General features: G+C 34.6%; 2 protein-coding genes across 2 annotated transcripts; both read right to left on the bottom strand.

The window, feature by feature from the left end:
* Window positions 1-468: 468 nt before the first annotated feature.
* LOC118754116 (trypsin theta-like) lies at window positions 469-1168 on the bottom strand. The gene has a single exon (XM_036488976.1). The coding sequence runs from the start codon at window positions 1150-1152 to the stop codon at window positions 469-471; it is 684 nt and encodes a 227-aa protein (XP_036344869.1). The 5' UTR covers window positions 1153-1168.
* A 4508-nt stretch (window positions 1169-5676) lies between these two features.
* On the bottom strand, window positions 5677-6360 carry LOC118754117 (trypsin theta-like). The gene has a single exon (XM_036488977.1). The coding sequence runs from the start codon at window positions 6358-6360 to the stop codon at window positions 5677-5679; it is 684 nt and encodes a 227-aa protein (XP_036344870.1).
* Window positions 6361-17439: the final 11079 nt, after the last annotated feature.

The following is a 17439-nucleotide window of genomic DNA, read 5'->3' as shown; positions in this document are numbered from 1 at the left end:
TGTCGATGACATCTGAAATGAATGAACGCTTGTGGTTTTCTGATATACAATTGCGTTTTACCGAATTTCATTTGGCCTTAACTGAAATACATTAACTCTTTTCCGAAATACGTTAGAGTTATTCTAAAATATAATTGTGTTTTTCTGAATTTCCAACAGTATTTCAGAAAAGGCCTTGCACTGAATTTTTTAATAAATTTTGGAACCAATCATATCTTTAAAATTTCAAAGTCTTCTTAAAAAATCCTGACGCCAGAGGGAAAAACTAAAAGCGCAGTTCTACAATACATCGCTCCTAGTTTTGTGAGTTTTTTTTTTGCAATGTTGACTTTTGCTCGGTGTAATCAACGTCAACGGGGCATTTATGGAATTTGTATAGCCCATAGTCTTTGTTTCACACTGACGTAATAAATGTTTCCGATATTTATAATATGCTGAAATTATTATACTTTATTATATAAGTACTTTTTACAAAACACTTTCGATCCACAATTTCAGAACTAGGACGTTAGAGTAAATAGCTGGACTGTCTTTGTTGGCACAACCATAACCCCAGGATACAACACCAAGCAATCTATTGTCAGCCACCAAAGGACTTCCAGGCAATTGACCACAAGCTTCGTTCTCAGCCAAACCGCAGAACTGTGAATTGAAAAGATCACCGGCTTCGTATTTGTAGCCTTCAGTAACGCATTTCCTCGCGCTGATGATAGTTTCAGATGCTTGTACCACTGCATTGTTTTTATCCCAACCGACGAGTAGACCTTTTGAAGGTAAGCTGCTTGCCAATGCAAGGTAGCTGCTAACAATTGCGGCTTCGGCCAACTTCACGATAGCGATGTCATTCTCATTGGTTTCAATATCGTACTGTCTATTAAAAGTAGATTTTGCGATTTTAATGGTCTGAGCACCATTGTTGATACCAACGACAAATTGGCTAACATCATAGTTAGCCAAACAGGAGGCGGCAGTGACAACGGTTTTGGAATTAATTAAAGCACCGCCACAGACGATGGTTCCATCGGCTAGCTGCAAGCTTGCGAGGTACGGGTGAGCGCTAATAGAGGAAGGTGTACCACCTACGATTCCATCAGCTTGGGCGCCTATAGCCGCGATCAACAGCAATAAAGTGCAAACGAATTTGTTGGCCATTTTGGTATTTGTCGTATGAAAGGCTCAGTGCGAAACTTTCAACTGTGCCTTACTTGAGTTTTTGCGCGCTTATATACTGTTTTTTTTTTTCATCCATGAACGTCACAAACAGAATATGCGCACTCTAGTTAACGCCAGGGCTGCACATTAACGTTAATTTTATCAATAAACGAAAATGCAAAATGGTTTTTGCTTTTTACATCGATAATGTTAGCATTATGTGTTTATCAAAAAATTTCGTTTTTTTTAGTTATCAGAAAACTATGTCATCAACAATTTTGTTCCGTTGATTATCAAAAAAATTACCAAAAAAGAAAACTTGTTTCCGTGCAACCCAAAAATTTAATAAACAGGCAAGGTTCATTATTTGAATGAATTGCGGGAATAATGGGTCATCGTAAAGTAGTAGTAGAGTCAACTGTAGTTACAAGAAGTTCCGCGCACACCATCCAGCTAAGCGCAAACGATGCCTTTAAAAATGAGGAAACTAAAAACTAGTTTAGATAATACCTCAATGTAGTGGGACAGCTGCGGACGCCAGCTATGCAGACTGTTATCGTCACAAAATTTATTGCCTCCCATATCTGATTGTCCAACTTATCACAGAAAATATGAAAGAAGCCAATATTGGCTGGTCATTTGTTGATGAATTTTTAAATAGCTTTGGCATTATCAAAAATACAATAGTAAAATTATCAGAAAAAAATTTTCAATTTGGAGAAGAGTTAGGTTTACCCATGATAAAAATATAGTAAGGTAGAACCGCTGAGAGTTACTTTTAAAATTCTTGACGTTTCCAAACATTTTAAATTTTTAAATTTACTCACAAACTCACACACACATTTTCATTTTCAATTTCAAGCAACAACAATTTCGAACAATTTCTTTTTTTTATTGTCAATTTTATATGATTTTAAAATGCTGGCAAACTTAAAAAAAAAAATCATGGCCGACAAAATGAGAGAACGGTTCTACCTTGCTATGTTTTTATCATGGGTTTACCCATCCAAGCACTGGAAGGTTGAGACCTTCCAATTTTCATTTCCGCTTAAACGACAGGGTTGGTAGGGTTGTCTTGCAGGGGTTTAGAGCAATACCCTACAAAGTGCACCATTCACCAATCTTATTCAGAGTTCTCTTTGTCTTAACACGAACCTCGCTCAGAGATTTACCTAATGACAGTGCACAAACATCATCCGCTTAAGCTTGGATGTGAACGAAGTCTTACATTTCCGTTAGTAGGGGGTCCACTACCAAAGACCACAAGAAAGGTGAGAGCACCTCGCCCTGAGGGCATCCTCTTCCAACCTCTGCCATGGTACAAAGGCAAGCTTCAGCCCCCACGCTCAGAAATATTCTAGATAATATAAAGTAAATCCACTTTATGATGGTTTCGTCCACTTCATGTCTTCTGGCCGCAGAGCATATGGAGTCAAAAGTAGTGTTTTCAAACGCCTCCTAAATATCAGCGAAGACTCTCATTGTGTACTTACATGCTTCCGGCCCCACTTCGATCTTTGTTACAAGGTCATGTATAGTAGAGCTGATTAACAGCTTTGGTATGCATGTTGATAAACACTAAGGGGACTATTCACCCAAACTGTTGACCTAATGTCCTTCTCGACCGTGCGCTCCAGTCTTTTCAGCATGAGCGATGTCAGGCTGATTGGCCTGCAGATTTTTGCCAGCGCATAGTCATTCCTTCCTGGTTTGGGAATGAAGACTACCCAGACTTTTCTCCAAAGGAGAAAGGCCCTATAAGCCTGTCTCCTCGATAATTTAGCATTTTTGTCGTCAAAAGAGGCTAAAGAAAACCTCAGTGACTCCTCAGTCACCACCTGTGATACTATGTATCAGTTTAGTCTGGTGCCTCTTCCCGTCGCGGTATTCTCTACCATATCTCTGCCTGGTCAGAAATTATCCTGCTACCCAGGGTTTCCAAGAGAGCTTTGTATGTGTCCAGCATCGACGTGGTATCAGATTTTCTGAGAGAATCAAGCCTAACCGTCAGGTCCGGTTGAAGTACCTTACACAGCCTGGCAGACTCTTTCATGTTGCCGATATCATTGCAGATAATACCACTAATCAATAGTTATTTGCGTGATTTAGTTATTTGCAAATAAAAAATTAACTCAGCGTTTATACGGCGAAGTTTACCATTTTGCAAATTATTATTTGCAAATAAACGTAGTAAGTGATACCTACGCATATTTTTTTCAAAAAATTGTCTGCTCCATTTTTTGTTCCATTTTGCCCAGAAATGAAATTGGAATGAATAGAGTAGGCATTACTGTAACGCTGGTATGCCGAAATTGTCAAAATTACAACAACCACCCACTAAGTGACAACACCTTATTATTATTTCACCATGTTTATTGATAATAAGCAAATGAAATTTTTTGATAAGTTATTTTGTTTAATAAATAACGAAACGAATTTTTTTTTGGTTTTATAGTTGGCACTCATGATTCATAGAAAGGATTTGTAATAAAACAGTCTTCTCGCTCCCACACATAAAATCGGCTCCTTTACTTGTGCAGAATGTTGCTTACTCTATAGTTTCTAGTGATATTAGTAGTAAAACCAAAAATTCTTCATACTAAATATTCGTTGGCGTCACCTTCGTTTGCGTAATTTTCTAGAACAAGTGTAGAATAGCGACCGTTTAGCTATAAAATAACCAAAACTGCCGATTGATAGAACTTTTTACGCTGATTTCAACGATACCAAATTTATTTGGCGCAGGTAAAAAAAAGAAGATATAGAGGTTTATTTGTATTTTTTATTATCACTAAATTGTTGAAACCCAAAAGTAGTTCATGATAAAATATGTAATATCGAATTAAAGATAACAACTTGTACTTTCTAAATAATATAAAATTCTTTACCATTAATTATGCAGTTTTTTCAAAAAAGGTTATAAATTATGTACATCAGCTGAAGAACAAATTAATTACCTTTATGGTGACGTCATGTATTGTTTAGTATTTCCAATTAAAACACCAAATATAATGCAAATTCGCATAGAATTAATAATACACATTTTACTTCTAATTGTATACTTTGCTTACTTTTTGTAGTACATTCCTACTACCGTTTTCGCAAAATACGATCACATTCTTCCCCTTTCTCCTACTTCCAAAATACAAATCTAGATAAAGGAGTGTCAAATTTTAGCTGTCACAAATTATACAACCTTGTTTTATTGAATCATGGTTGGCACCCATGATAAAAACATAGTAAGGCAAAACCCATGGTGTAATAATAACAAGGTGTTGTCAGTAACTTAACCTCACTTTTTCGGCAGGTCTATTCCGGTCACGCATTTTAAAGTACTAGAAAAGGTACTAATTATTTACTACCTTTAATCCGTTGGTGCATACTATTTCAAATTAAATGTAGAAAAATGTATAATTACAGGCTTATAAGCCTGAATATATGTTTGTATCGGCAGCTCCACACAGCTTGGACATATATTGTAACTTAAAAAAAATAAAAGCCGTAAAATAAGGCAATTTCCTATAAGACTGTAAATGATTTTCTAAATAGATTAAAACACATAAATATCGATAATATAAGCGAATTCCTAATTTAACCATGCAGCCACTCTATTCTAGTGTATCAGTAGTTCATTTGGCTCAATATTATGACAATGCAGCAAAAGTTATTTAATATAAAAGAGCGCCTTTCCATACGATTTTTGTGTACGTTTTTTTTCCATTGATAACCACGATATCTTTTATTTTTCTACTTTTTGAGGACAAAAATTATACAAATCCAGCAATTTTAAATATTAATATTGTTCTGAAAACACCAAGTTCTTTAAAAATCGCGATAAAACGAATTACTAAAATGGAGTATTTTAGATACTATTTCCCAACGAATAGTAGTATAAAAATTAAGATCGGCAGCACTGAAAATAAGCATGCCGATCTTGTCAAAATCACAACAAACACGTTGCTACTGACAACACCTTGTTATTATTCCACCATGGGCAAAACCGTTCTCTCAATTCGTCGGCCATGATTTTTTTTTGAAGTTTGCCAACATTTTAAAATCATATAAAATTGAGAGTAAAAAAAGGAATTGTTCAAAGTTGTTGTTGTTTGAGATTAAAAATGAGAATGTGTGTGTGAGTTTATGTATACAATTTTAAATTTAAATTGCTTGCAAACGTCAAGAATTTGAAAAACTTCTCACCGGTTCGACCTTCCTATTTTTTTTATCATGGTTGGCACCTTTCCAACATTATTTCAGAAAAGGCCTGCACTGAAATGTTTAATAAGTTTTGAAACCAATTATATCTTTAAAATTTCAAAGTCCTCTTAAAAAATTCTGACGCCTGAGGGAAAAACTAAAAGCGCAGTTCTATAATACTTCGCTCCTAGTTTTGTGAGTTTTGTTTGCAATGTTGACTTTTGTCCGGTGTCTTTGTTTCACACTGACGTAATAAAATATTTGCCATAATTAAAAACGATATTTATAATATGCTGAAATTATTATACTTTATTATATAAGTACTTTTTACAAAACACTTTCGATCCAGAATTTCAGAACTGAGACGTTGGAGTAAATAGCTGGACTGCCTTTGTTGCCACATCCATAACCCCAGGATACAACACCAAGCAACTTATTGTCAGCGACCAAAGGACTTCCAGGCAATTCACCACAAGCTTCGTTCGCAGCCAAACCGCAGAACTGTGAATTGTAAAGATCGCCGTCTTCGTATTTGTAGCCTTGAGTAACGCATACCTTGGCGCTGGTGATAGTTTCAGATGCTTGTACCACTGCATTGCTTTCATCGAAACTGACGAGTACACCACTTGAAGGTAAGCTGCTTGCCAATGCAAGGAAGCTGCTAACATTTGCGGCTTCGGCCAACTTCACGATACCGATGTCATTCTCATTGGTTTCAATATCGTAGGCGCTATCATATCTAGATTTAGCGATTTTAATGGTCTGAGCACCATTGTTGACACCAACGACAAATGCGCTTACATCGTAGTTAGCCAAACAGTAGGCGGCAGTGACAACGGTTTTGGAATTGATTAAAGCACCACCGCAGACAATGGTTCCATCGGCTAGTTGCAAGCTTACCAGGTACGGGTGAGCGCTAATAGAGGAAGCTGTACCACCTACAGTTCCATCAGCTTGGGCGCCTGTAGCCGCCACCAAGAGCAATAAAGTGCAAACGAATTTGTTGGCCATTTTGGTAGTTGTCGTAAGAAATGCTCAGTGCGAAACTTTCAACTGTGCCTTACTTGAGTTTTTGCGCCCTTATATACTGTTTTTCTTTCATCCACGAACGTCACAAACTGAATATGCTTGTTGTAGTTAACACCTGAAAAAACAGCCACGTAGCAAAAAGTTTGCTAAGTAATTCGATAATTGTATTATAGTATAAGTCAAGAAGAAACTTTTCTTGTTATTTGAACAACTGTATGTGTATATTTAGATTGATCATGTGATTGGTAACAAAATTTGCCGTCTTGAAACAAATATGTAAATACGTACTTAATATGATACATAAACCTTATATTATGTGTGCTAGAAATAAATAAGTAAAGAAGTATAAGTTCAGGCGAAACAGAACTTTATATACCCGGCGCAGGTACCAATATCGACATTTCAACTTGTCTCTAAATTGTCTTTGCATGATAAGCAGTGGTGTTTTCCCCGATTTAAAACGTTTTCGATAACATGCTGAGCTAGACTTAAAACAGTCTATAACAGTCTTATTTATTGTTATGAGATTGTTGTAACTATTAATTTGGAGTAAATAAGGGACCTCTCTGGTTAATTAAAAAGCAAATATGTGTTTTTGTTGATTTAAAGATTTTTCCAACTGATATCGTACAATGGCCTTTAAATCGGTAAGTTCTCCTTTGGTGATATTTACGTATGTATTTGAACATAGTCGTTCTAATGTATTGTTTGCATGTTTTCAGAAGCAAAATGGTGAACAAGGCTTGCATCACACCTTTTGTGCTTAAATTATCATTTGGCTGTATCTGAATGCGACGGCTATTCGCTCAACTTAATCAACGAAAGGTACACTGAGGAGAAAAAATGTTAGAATTAAAAAAAAACGTGCTAAATTTAAAAAAAGACACGCATATGAGTGAAAATCTCTCAAGTGGGCCACCGAAAATTGGACGGTCAAGATTTTTTCGCACAAATCACTTTATGCGGTTAGCAACCATAAACAAAAACATAATAACATTTAATCTCGATTAGACAAGGGGCGTGGCACCCCCCATACAAACGGAATTTTTCATACTGCATTTCTCAGCAAAAATTTTTTCTAGATTACTGTAACTAGGCGTGGAGATATATACAATCATTATCTGTTAAAAAAATCAAATTTAACTTCAATTAAGGGAGTTATTTATTTGAAAATTTTAATAAATAAATGGATGTCAAGAGGCTTAAAAAAGCTTTAGTTTGAATAAATTTTGAAAATGGTTGCCACCTGTTTGAATAGTCAAATTTAAATTAATTATACGCAAGCTATCTGAAGAATTATAAGATATGGTTGTCAAAGGAAAGAGACCTTTAGTTTGAAAGTTTTGAATAATATTGAAGCCTTTAACAAGGGTTGCCAAATGTTTTAAAATTAAATTCAATTAGTTTAAATGAAATATGCCAGCAGAACCGGGCGAACTTCGTCTCGCCCAAAATTAATTTTTTTATTTAAACATTTTATAACCCACCTAAGTCAACTCGTCTCACACCGTATTTTGAAATTTTGTCGTCTTTTGTTGTGGATTATGTCAATATTGTTATTTGTGGTGACTTCAATGTAAACCTGCTTTCCCGTGAGTCACTTGGTTTCATTGATGCTGTTGCAGGTGTTGGACTCTCTATTGTCAATACTACGATACCAACTCGGTATGAGTGTAATGCTAACCCCAGCTTACTAGATTATTTTATTGTCTCTGACCAATCTTTAGTTTTAAAATTTGATCAGCTGTCCTTCGTTTCTGATCATGACCTTATATTTTGTGCTCTTGATATTACCTTTGACTGTCCCAGGAAAACAAATACTTTCTCGTTTAGGGATTATAAATCCTTGAAAACTGACTCTCTGTTCTCACATCTTTCATGCATTAATTGGTGTGATTGTTGGAAGCTTGTTACTGTGAATGACAAACTTAGCTTCCTCAATAAGGTTTTGCTAGATGCGTTTAATTGTTTTGTCCCTTGCCGTGAGTGTAAGAGCAAATTGTCTTGTCCTTGGTTCAATGTTAAGGTGGAGTCAGCTATTAAAAGGAAAAATAGATTACACTCTGTTTGGAAAAGATATCCCTCCCAATCTAACTGGGAAGCCTTTAAGAGTGCACGTAATAATTCCACGAAGATTATCAGGAAGGAAAAGCTGAAATACTTCGCTTCGAAACTAGATCCTGCACTTCCTCCCTCAGTTTTGTGGCGTAATATTAGAAATTTACGTATTCATACTCGCAACGCCCCTGAATGTAAATTAAACGTTGATGTGCTAAATAACGCTTTCCTTAAATCCCCATTGTTAGGTGCTACTCCTACTCCTCTTTTGCCCATGACGACTTCCAGGTATATAGGCACAGAATTTGAATTTGTAGCAGTTAGTGAGTACGACGTAATAAAATGTGTGCTAGATATCAAGTCGGAAGCGGCGGGAGAGGATGGTCTCCCAATAAAGTTCATTAAGATTGCCCTACCTTACGTTGTGGGCACTCTTACGCACATTATCAACCATAGCATTACGACGTCTTGTTTTCCGAATGAGTGGAAGATTGCATCTGTAAGGCGGGTGGCGAAAAAATCATCCGCTAGTGCACCAAATGATTTCCGGCCTATTAGTATTTTACCTTCACTTTCAAAGGTTTTTGAAGCGTTGTTGGCAGAACAAATAAATGAGCATGTTCATAAACACAGTCTAATTTCCAATTTACAATCTGGATTTAGGAAAGGACATAGCTGCTCAACGGCAATGCTTAAAATCATTGATGATATACGCTTGTCATATGACAAAAATCAACTAACACTACTTTGCCTACTTGACTTCTCAAAAGCATTTGACTCTGTTAATCACGACATATTGTGTACTAAACTTAAAGAGTATTTCGGATTTGGAAAGGATTCCTTGAAGCTTATGGGGAGCTACCTAACTGGCAGATCCCAGTGTGTACGAATCGGTACAAACATCTCTAAACTTGAGCCGGTTTCCTCGGGGGTTCCTCAAGGTTCAGTCCTTGGTCCTCTTCTATTCAGTTTGTTCATAAACGATGTTTTTCTTACATGTAAATTTGCAAATATTCATGCCTATGCTGATGATATTCAGATATATCTATCTAATAACTTTGGAAATATTGATGTATTAGTAAGCCAACTTAATTGTGACCTGGATGCCATTGAGCAATGGTCTAAGGATAATAATCTTCTCCTGAACTCTAGTAAGTCATATGTATTACCAATTGCAAAGAAGAAGCTTAATACTACTGCCATACCTCATTTAGTTATTGGTAATAAACCATTACAATTTGTAAGTAAAATCACTAATTTGGGCTTTATAATTAACTCGTCTTTGAACTGCACTGATCATATAAATTCGGTAGTTAGTAAAGTTTATGGTACTCTCAGAAGTCTACACCAAAGTGCAATATTTACGCCCATTACTACTAGGCGTAGGCTTGCACTACAATTGATAATACCATTAATGACCTATTCTGAGCTGGTTTACAATAAATTGGACTCTGTTTCAGCTCATAAGTTATCTGTGCTATCCAATCATGTCACTCGGTACGTTTACGGCCTAAGAAAATTTGACCACATTTCGAAGTGGAGAACGAGTTTGCTGGGATGTGAAATACATGATTACCAAACGGCCCGGAGCTGTATATTTCTTTACCGCCTAATCATTACCAAGTCGCCTTCTTATCTTTATGACAAGCTGATATTCTCAAAATCTGAGCGCACCAGGGATCTTATTGTACCCGATTTCAATTTCGCAACATCGACTAGACTGTTTTTCATAAATACTATTAGAAGTTGGAATTCCATTCCGACTGCACTAAGAGGCAAGTTAAATAAAAGCAACTATAAAACTCTCATATATTCGCACTTCTCTAAAAACCCAAGCAGGCCATCAGAATTTAAATTAGTTTAGTTTAGAATTAAGAATTATGTATTATGTATTATTTATTATTTACCTATTTATTTATTTATTTTGTTTTGTCCTGTGCAATCACCAATATTTCCTATGTCCTAATTATGCGTACCAAATTTTGTTGTACTAAAAAAGAACACAATTCTTATTGTACTAATGTAACTCTTTGTTGATAAATAAATTCAAATTCAAATTCAAATTCAAATTTGGTTCCAACATTTTCACCAACAATTCACATTCGCCATTTCCACTGGCTAAGATTATGGTTCCGTGGTCTTTTGTCACCTTAAATAACCTAACGAAAGTGTTATGTTCCTGAAGAAGTACTTGAAATTCTCTAATTGTGCAGCCTTTCAAATTTGAAGAACATTTCCTCTTCACTCCCTGGCGACAACAATGATCCGGTCCCATAGTGAATCTGTCCTTGAAACTTTATAGTATAGTTGGTGGCAATTTCAACGTGCATGCGTATAATTGTTCTACAGAAATCCAATATAAATAGACTTATTTCAGACGAAATACCTTAAAGGTAAGTTTCACGAAAGCAATTTAAGTGACAACTTATTTTTGTTACTTGAATTTATTACCGTAAAAGGCGCGATATGGATCTGGCGGTTGCTTTATCGGTGGTGATTTGAGATTTACCCCTGTACAACTCAACCCTGGTGTCTCCGAATGAAGCTTTAATGCATAATAATACTGGCATATCACATCCATTGTTTTTGGGCGATAAATTCAAGTAAACATCAGAGTGTAAGTACTAGGAATGTTAATCCCGGGATACCGGGATCCCGTAATAGTAAATTTTAAACAAAAACATCAATTCGCGAAATCATGGGCCAAATATAGTAAAATTGCGTTTTTAGTTTTTCAAGAGGAAATCCTATAGAATTTAAACAGATTTAAGTTTTTAGTTCAGAAGGACTGGTAAGTATTGAAAATTTCATTTTAAAATTGTATCATGGAAATTTCGCAATATTTCTTTATGAAAAAATTAAAATTTAAGGACTTATATACACTCGATAACATTTTCGAATTTCGTCCTTGTATTTTTAGCACCTCAAAAATTACCTACTCGTCCTTGTGAATCCAAAACATTTTAAACTTTTTAAATTCTAAAGAAATTTTCTCCTGCATGTGGTACCCAAATTTTTATTCTACATTGCATTGAATTTTTTAAATAATTTTTGCAATCAATCATATCTTTGAAATTACAAAGTCCTTTAAAATAAATCCGGCCCTCAGAGAGAAAAAATAAAAAAAAAAACACTTAAAGTAAAAAGTAGGTTTCGAACCCATGTATTTATTATTTATTTTATGGTAGGAGAGCATCTCAAACAATTAAGAAGCAATTTTTTCGATTCAAGTTGTTGAAAAGTAATGAATATCTAAATCCCGGGATCGGAAGAAGCTAAAAAATTACCATCCCTAGTAAGTACTCTTTTGCCTACGGGTTCTTCAGGTTTGTGCAAGCGTTCAACTACATGATGTAACAAGAAATATCACAAAAATTATTTGCGTCTACTTGAAAAGCCCTTTTCTCACAAAATTATACAAGTTTTTTTTACCTAAACAAGCCTTTTCGCATATACGTATGTATATTCAAAAGCCACGATCATATAAAACTCATTATTTATACAGTAAAATAATATACGTATTTCTCAAATCTTGTTTTCCTTACTACATACTTAAAATAAACATATTTTTTAGAAAATAACAATAAAGACATATCCAAATTAGAATAAATGTGTTAAATATTCACATTTTCGTCGCAATACAATGCCATTTCCCATACAAAATGTATGTGCATACCCGGGCATGCTGCTGTTGACATACGTATAATTTTTCTGCTGTTGACATAAAGATTAAAGAAACAGGTTGTGTCTGTAAAACTGTCATATGGCGCCGAAAAAAAACAATTCATTTTATTTGACACAATCTAATGTACGTACATACATTTCACTCATTTACTTCAACAGTAAGTCTGCGCACATCATTTTTTTTTTGTAAATATTCACTATATATTGAGAGTTAAAATTTGTTTGTTATTTTTTTATAAAAAAAATGATCATGCTTAAAATAAAATCATATAAACTGTGTTTTCAAACTTCATACAAAACAAAGGAAAATTTAACGACTTTTTAATCAGATTAAAAGAAAATAAACAAAAGTGGTAAACAACCTCGCTTTGAAATGGGGGAGCTATTGATTATACCGATACTGCACATACGTAAATATATCACTGATCACCAGAAATGTGTACATAGTTACGCAGTAATTTTTTTTTAATTTCCAATGTTTTTCATTTTAAATATTTTTCGTTAAGTTTTATTTAAGTATGTCTAATATTCCATAAACCATTTAAATTCAAATTCCTGACTTTGCTGAAAACTTGATAGAACTGTAAAACGGTTTTCAAATTTCAAACTTTCTGATCAGTTTTTTATAAATATTTCGAGTATTCAGTTTTGTAGCCCATCAAATTTTGGTGCAGTAAAGTGTAACCTTGCATCTTAAACGAAAATAATTAAATTAAAGTTATGAAAAATTAAAGTTATGAAAAATTAGCGCGATAAATTATATTAAAATTTAGTGGGCTCTAGAACTGCATACTTATAAGTCCTTGTTTTCACTATGTCAAATTCAATGACATTTATCATCAATTAAATGAAAACACAATTGGGTTATTCACACTTGCCAGGCTATCGGATTATCTGGTTAAAAATTATTATTCTGTAGTGTATGTTATTGTTGTAAACTGAATAAAAAATATAACCACATAACCAGAAAACATGATAACCAGGCAAGTGTGAACAAGCCAATTGTCAAATGGGATTAAAAAACGGTGTAGCGATTGATTTACATCAGGATAGGTCTTCAGTCGTGTACATGCGCTGCTATACCAGCTACAATGTTCGTTTTTGGCCCATAATATCATCGGCGAAGGTAGGGATGAAAGAGATAAACTTGTGTCAAAATATGTCGACAAATTTTGGCGTCAAAATAAGACGTCGCGAAAACCAGTTCTAACTTCGATTTAAAGTATTGAAGTTTTTATAACAGTTTCTAGAATTCTACTAAATTTCCAAAACAGTTAGAAACGTGAATAATACTTATAGGCCATTCTTAAATAAAAAAATTTACGAAAACTATTTAGCATGAAAACCACTGTGAATATTCAAAATTCTACATATTCTTATTAGATGCCGGAGAGTCTATATATTACATTTCAATACATCTAATACAATTTAACGCTAAGTTATCACAAATAAGCACTCAATATATCACCGTTTTTTCATTTTTTCACACAACTTAGTTTAGATTTTTAATTATAAGTATCACAGAAGTACCCATTATACGTAAATCATATATGTAACATATTTTTAAGAATAACGGTTTTAGAAAATGAAGGATTAACTGACACTTTATGTTCCTAATTTTAAAGCACAGTTTGCCTCAAAAAGTAAATTAGTGCAAAACAAATAGCTCCTTAATCATAAAATTAGGTATTTTTTAGTTACAAAATTGTATGCGTACTTATTCAATTACAGTATTTAAAGAAACGGCTCTCTGCTATACTTCTTGGAATCAGCTCAACCACCAACCACCAACTAACCACATTTGTTCTAGCCCGGAGGTGACCCTTTTTGAACTATCTAGGAACTGTTTTTATATGAACTATCTCAGAACCATCTAAGCCAGAGTCAGATCAGAACAAGTTCAAAAATTCTGCAGAGGGTGACAATTGTCACTTCGTAGGACATCGCCATATTAAAAAAAAAAATTGAAAGCATTGAGTTGGGATAGATGAAGAACTAGTACCGTTCCTTTTCAGGCCAGCTCGGCGCAACTTCTGAACCAGTTTGATTTGCTGCAGGGGACTGTCTCATAAGTGCCAACCACCACATTCATGCAGCTGTCTAAATCCGCAACACATTAGACCGGTTCTAAAAACTTAATATTTTTTTTCAAAATCCCTTGCGTGTCACGCCATGGATTGTACCATGATCATTCCTATTATGTCTTGTAGCTCACTTCTTCTCTGCCTGAGAAGAAATTTCGCCACCACTCTGTGTCGCCTTTTCAGGAAATACTTGCTTGTTTTCCAGGTGCCAGTATTGCACCAAAGGTTCTCTGATGTTCCCGCTATGCTTGGCTCTATAATTGGATCCGGTACAATTAAACGGCAGTTCGGCAATTCATAAGTTAAATATTTTGTTTCTTATCTGCTAATTAATTGATTAAAATAGTTGCGCGCACAGCAATCTATTCATTAAAAGGCTAATCAAACAGTGCATTTCACTTGATACTTATTACAAAAAGGATAAGGGCCGTTTTCCCAAGTAACCTTTAACTTTAAAGCTCACTATATATTTAAAGGTTGCAATAAAATTTATACTATCCCGATTTAAATTGGTTTACAACCAAGAGACATACGCACGTCAAAAACTGATACATATGTACTAGAAATGCTCCTTTTTAGACACAACTATAAATTTTAATTTGACCTTTAAATATAAAGTAAGCTATTAAGTTAAGGGTTGCTTGAGAAAACGCCGCTAAAACGATTTGATTTGGTCAAGTGTTCGCAGAATTCTGCCACAGCACCCAAAGCACCCAAATTACCGTTATAATTACGTGCATACTCATGAATGTTTGTTATCGCAATTCACTCTACTTATGGCGTTTTCTTTTCTCGAAATAATGTTGCATTTATTCTGCCCTGCGCCGGGGCTGTCAAGCTCATATATTAGGAGTGTTCGCTATGCAACTGCCAGTAAAAGTTAGCCAGTAACAAAATTCAGAGAATAAGGTACCTTACTCTCCCAAAGTGAGAGACTTACTAAGTTTTGCGCGAACAGGAATTAGCAAACATTTGCAAGCTTCACTGCCAGCTGGCGTCCACGGTTGCATATCGAGCATAATAAATTTTTTAAATAATTTCAGGTGGAATTGAAAAGAGGACCTATACGTATATTTATTCTTATTCTGACTTTATCCTTGAAGTAACTGTCGGATTTCTTATATCGACAGCGGTGTCGAGGGCGTTCCGATTACGAATACAACTTTTTCAGCCGGATACCTTTGTCAAATGTTTGGAATTAATTAAATTAATTGAATAAACAAATATTTCATACTTCTTTCATTAGTAAATCGCAACAAGATTGTTCATTTTTAAATTTAACGAACTTGTTGATTCAAATTAATGTTGACAAAAATGCAACCTTGTGCCACAATCTTGCTTGCAAATTCTTACTGGCAAACATTTTCCCACCACGAATTTGCAACTTCCCCTCCAAATGAAGTGTCAAAATTGTGCTCTCTCTTTGCAAGATTTACTGGGTACAACTTGTAAACATTTTTTGCATAGCGAACACTCCTATTATTGAGTGGTTCACGTGAATATTGCGTGCTTTTTCTTTAATATGTTGCACTCTGAGAAAACAACAGCCATTAATGAAATTTACGCATAAACATGCATCGAGATTAAGTATGTAGTTAGTGGAAGTTTCCCCACGTAGGTATATTATAGTCAGTGATCGGACTTAAAAAAAAATTTGTGTGGTAGAATCTGGAAAAAAAATGTGGTAGATTTCAAAAAAATGTGGTAGATCTCAGGTTTTGGATCAAACTTTGTAAAAAAATTAAAAAAAATCTGCAAGGTTACACCTAAATTGCGAACATTTTAATTAGAATCTAAAAAAAAAATAATTTAGTATAATAAAGAGCAAGGTTGAAGTTGCTAAAAATTGCATTGAGTTTGATATTTTTCCTTGACAGTGTAAAGCAGTTCCTTCCATATCAAGATATTTTTCGAACATATTTTGAAAGATTTCTACAACCTTGCGTAGTGCTGCCAGCTTTTCTTTTTATCACATCACGATGTAGCGAACAAATGTGGCACTTTCAAGCAACCGCTACTTGGGATTTGCCGATTTTGACAATTCTCAGGGAAAAGTAAACAACGCTTTAGAAACTTTAGATGCTCTGAAATTTGCTAATACTTTCACAAAAATCGCCGTTTTTTACATTTTCGCTATTAATTCCTTTTATAAATCATATATTTTGCAATTTAACACAATACAACCACGTTTCCTGTGGAAAAATTGAATATTGAGAAAATTTACTATTTTACGGTTTATTTTATTCTCCCATTCTGCCTGTTGTTAGTGTTTATTGTTGAACAATTTTTGCTCTTAAAATTAAGAAAATTATGTCCAGAAAAAATAAAACTACTGAAAAACGCTAATATGCGGTAGATTTCAGACCTTGTGTGGTAGATATGGTAGATGCTCAAAAAAGTGGCAGATGTACCACAATGTGGCAGAAGTCCGATCACTGTCTATAGTTCAAGCACACTTAAGTAGGTAATTAGGGTGGTCCAAAAATGCAACCGGAAAAAAATATATCCCTATTTTTTTTTTTACTTTGAGCGCTCAAAGCACTCATGTATTTTATATGGGGGAAAAACAACATATCGTAGAAATGGTATAGAATTCTTGAAAATCAATATCGATCGAAAAAAATCTGTTTCTCTTCAACAGATTCCCAATGATAATAACAAACCGTTTATTTAACCATTTTTTTCATAGGAACTATATTTTATAGGTCCGCCAAAGACTTCAGAAAACGCACTGGATGAATAAAAATTCTTTAGTAATAAACAATAATATTGATTTTCTAGAATTCTATACCATTTATACGAAAAGCTGTTTTTCTCACATAAAATACATGGAAAACTTTGAGCGCTTTGAGCGATCTCTGAATCTTTTTTGATTTCAAAATACAAAAAAATTGGGATATATTTTTTCCGATATAGAACAATCCTAGGGCACTCCCTAAATTAAAATTCCGACTTTACATGTTTGGACCACCCTAATGTACATACACAAACGTCGAAACCAATTTTATACCAAAACGAATTTAATAAGGGTGGTGTTGGCCGTATGTAAGTAAAACATTTATACGCACAAGGACAGTTATGCTTTCCACGGCGAAAAATTCAGCTGCCGCCCCAACACCACCTTATTGAAATCGCCTTGTTTTATACATTTTTTTTTTATCACTAAACTAGATAAGGCTTCTTGCGTGGTCGTCTTGCAATGAGCTGACAGAAATATGTTGGATTAAACCATTTC

This window comes from Rhagoletis pomonella, unplaced genomic scaffold, assembly GCF_013731165.1.
Source record: "Rhagoletis pomonella isolate Grant_MI unplaced genomic scaffold, Rhpom_1.0 Rhpom_scaffold_03414, whole genome shotgun sequence".
Lineage (NCBI taxonomy): Eukaryota > Metazoa > Arthropoda > Insecta > Diptera > Tephritidae > Rhagoletis > Rhagoletis pomonella.
This window is presented reverse-complemented; position numbering and strand designations above follow the sequence as displayed.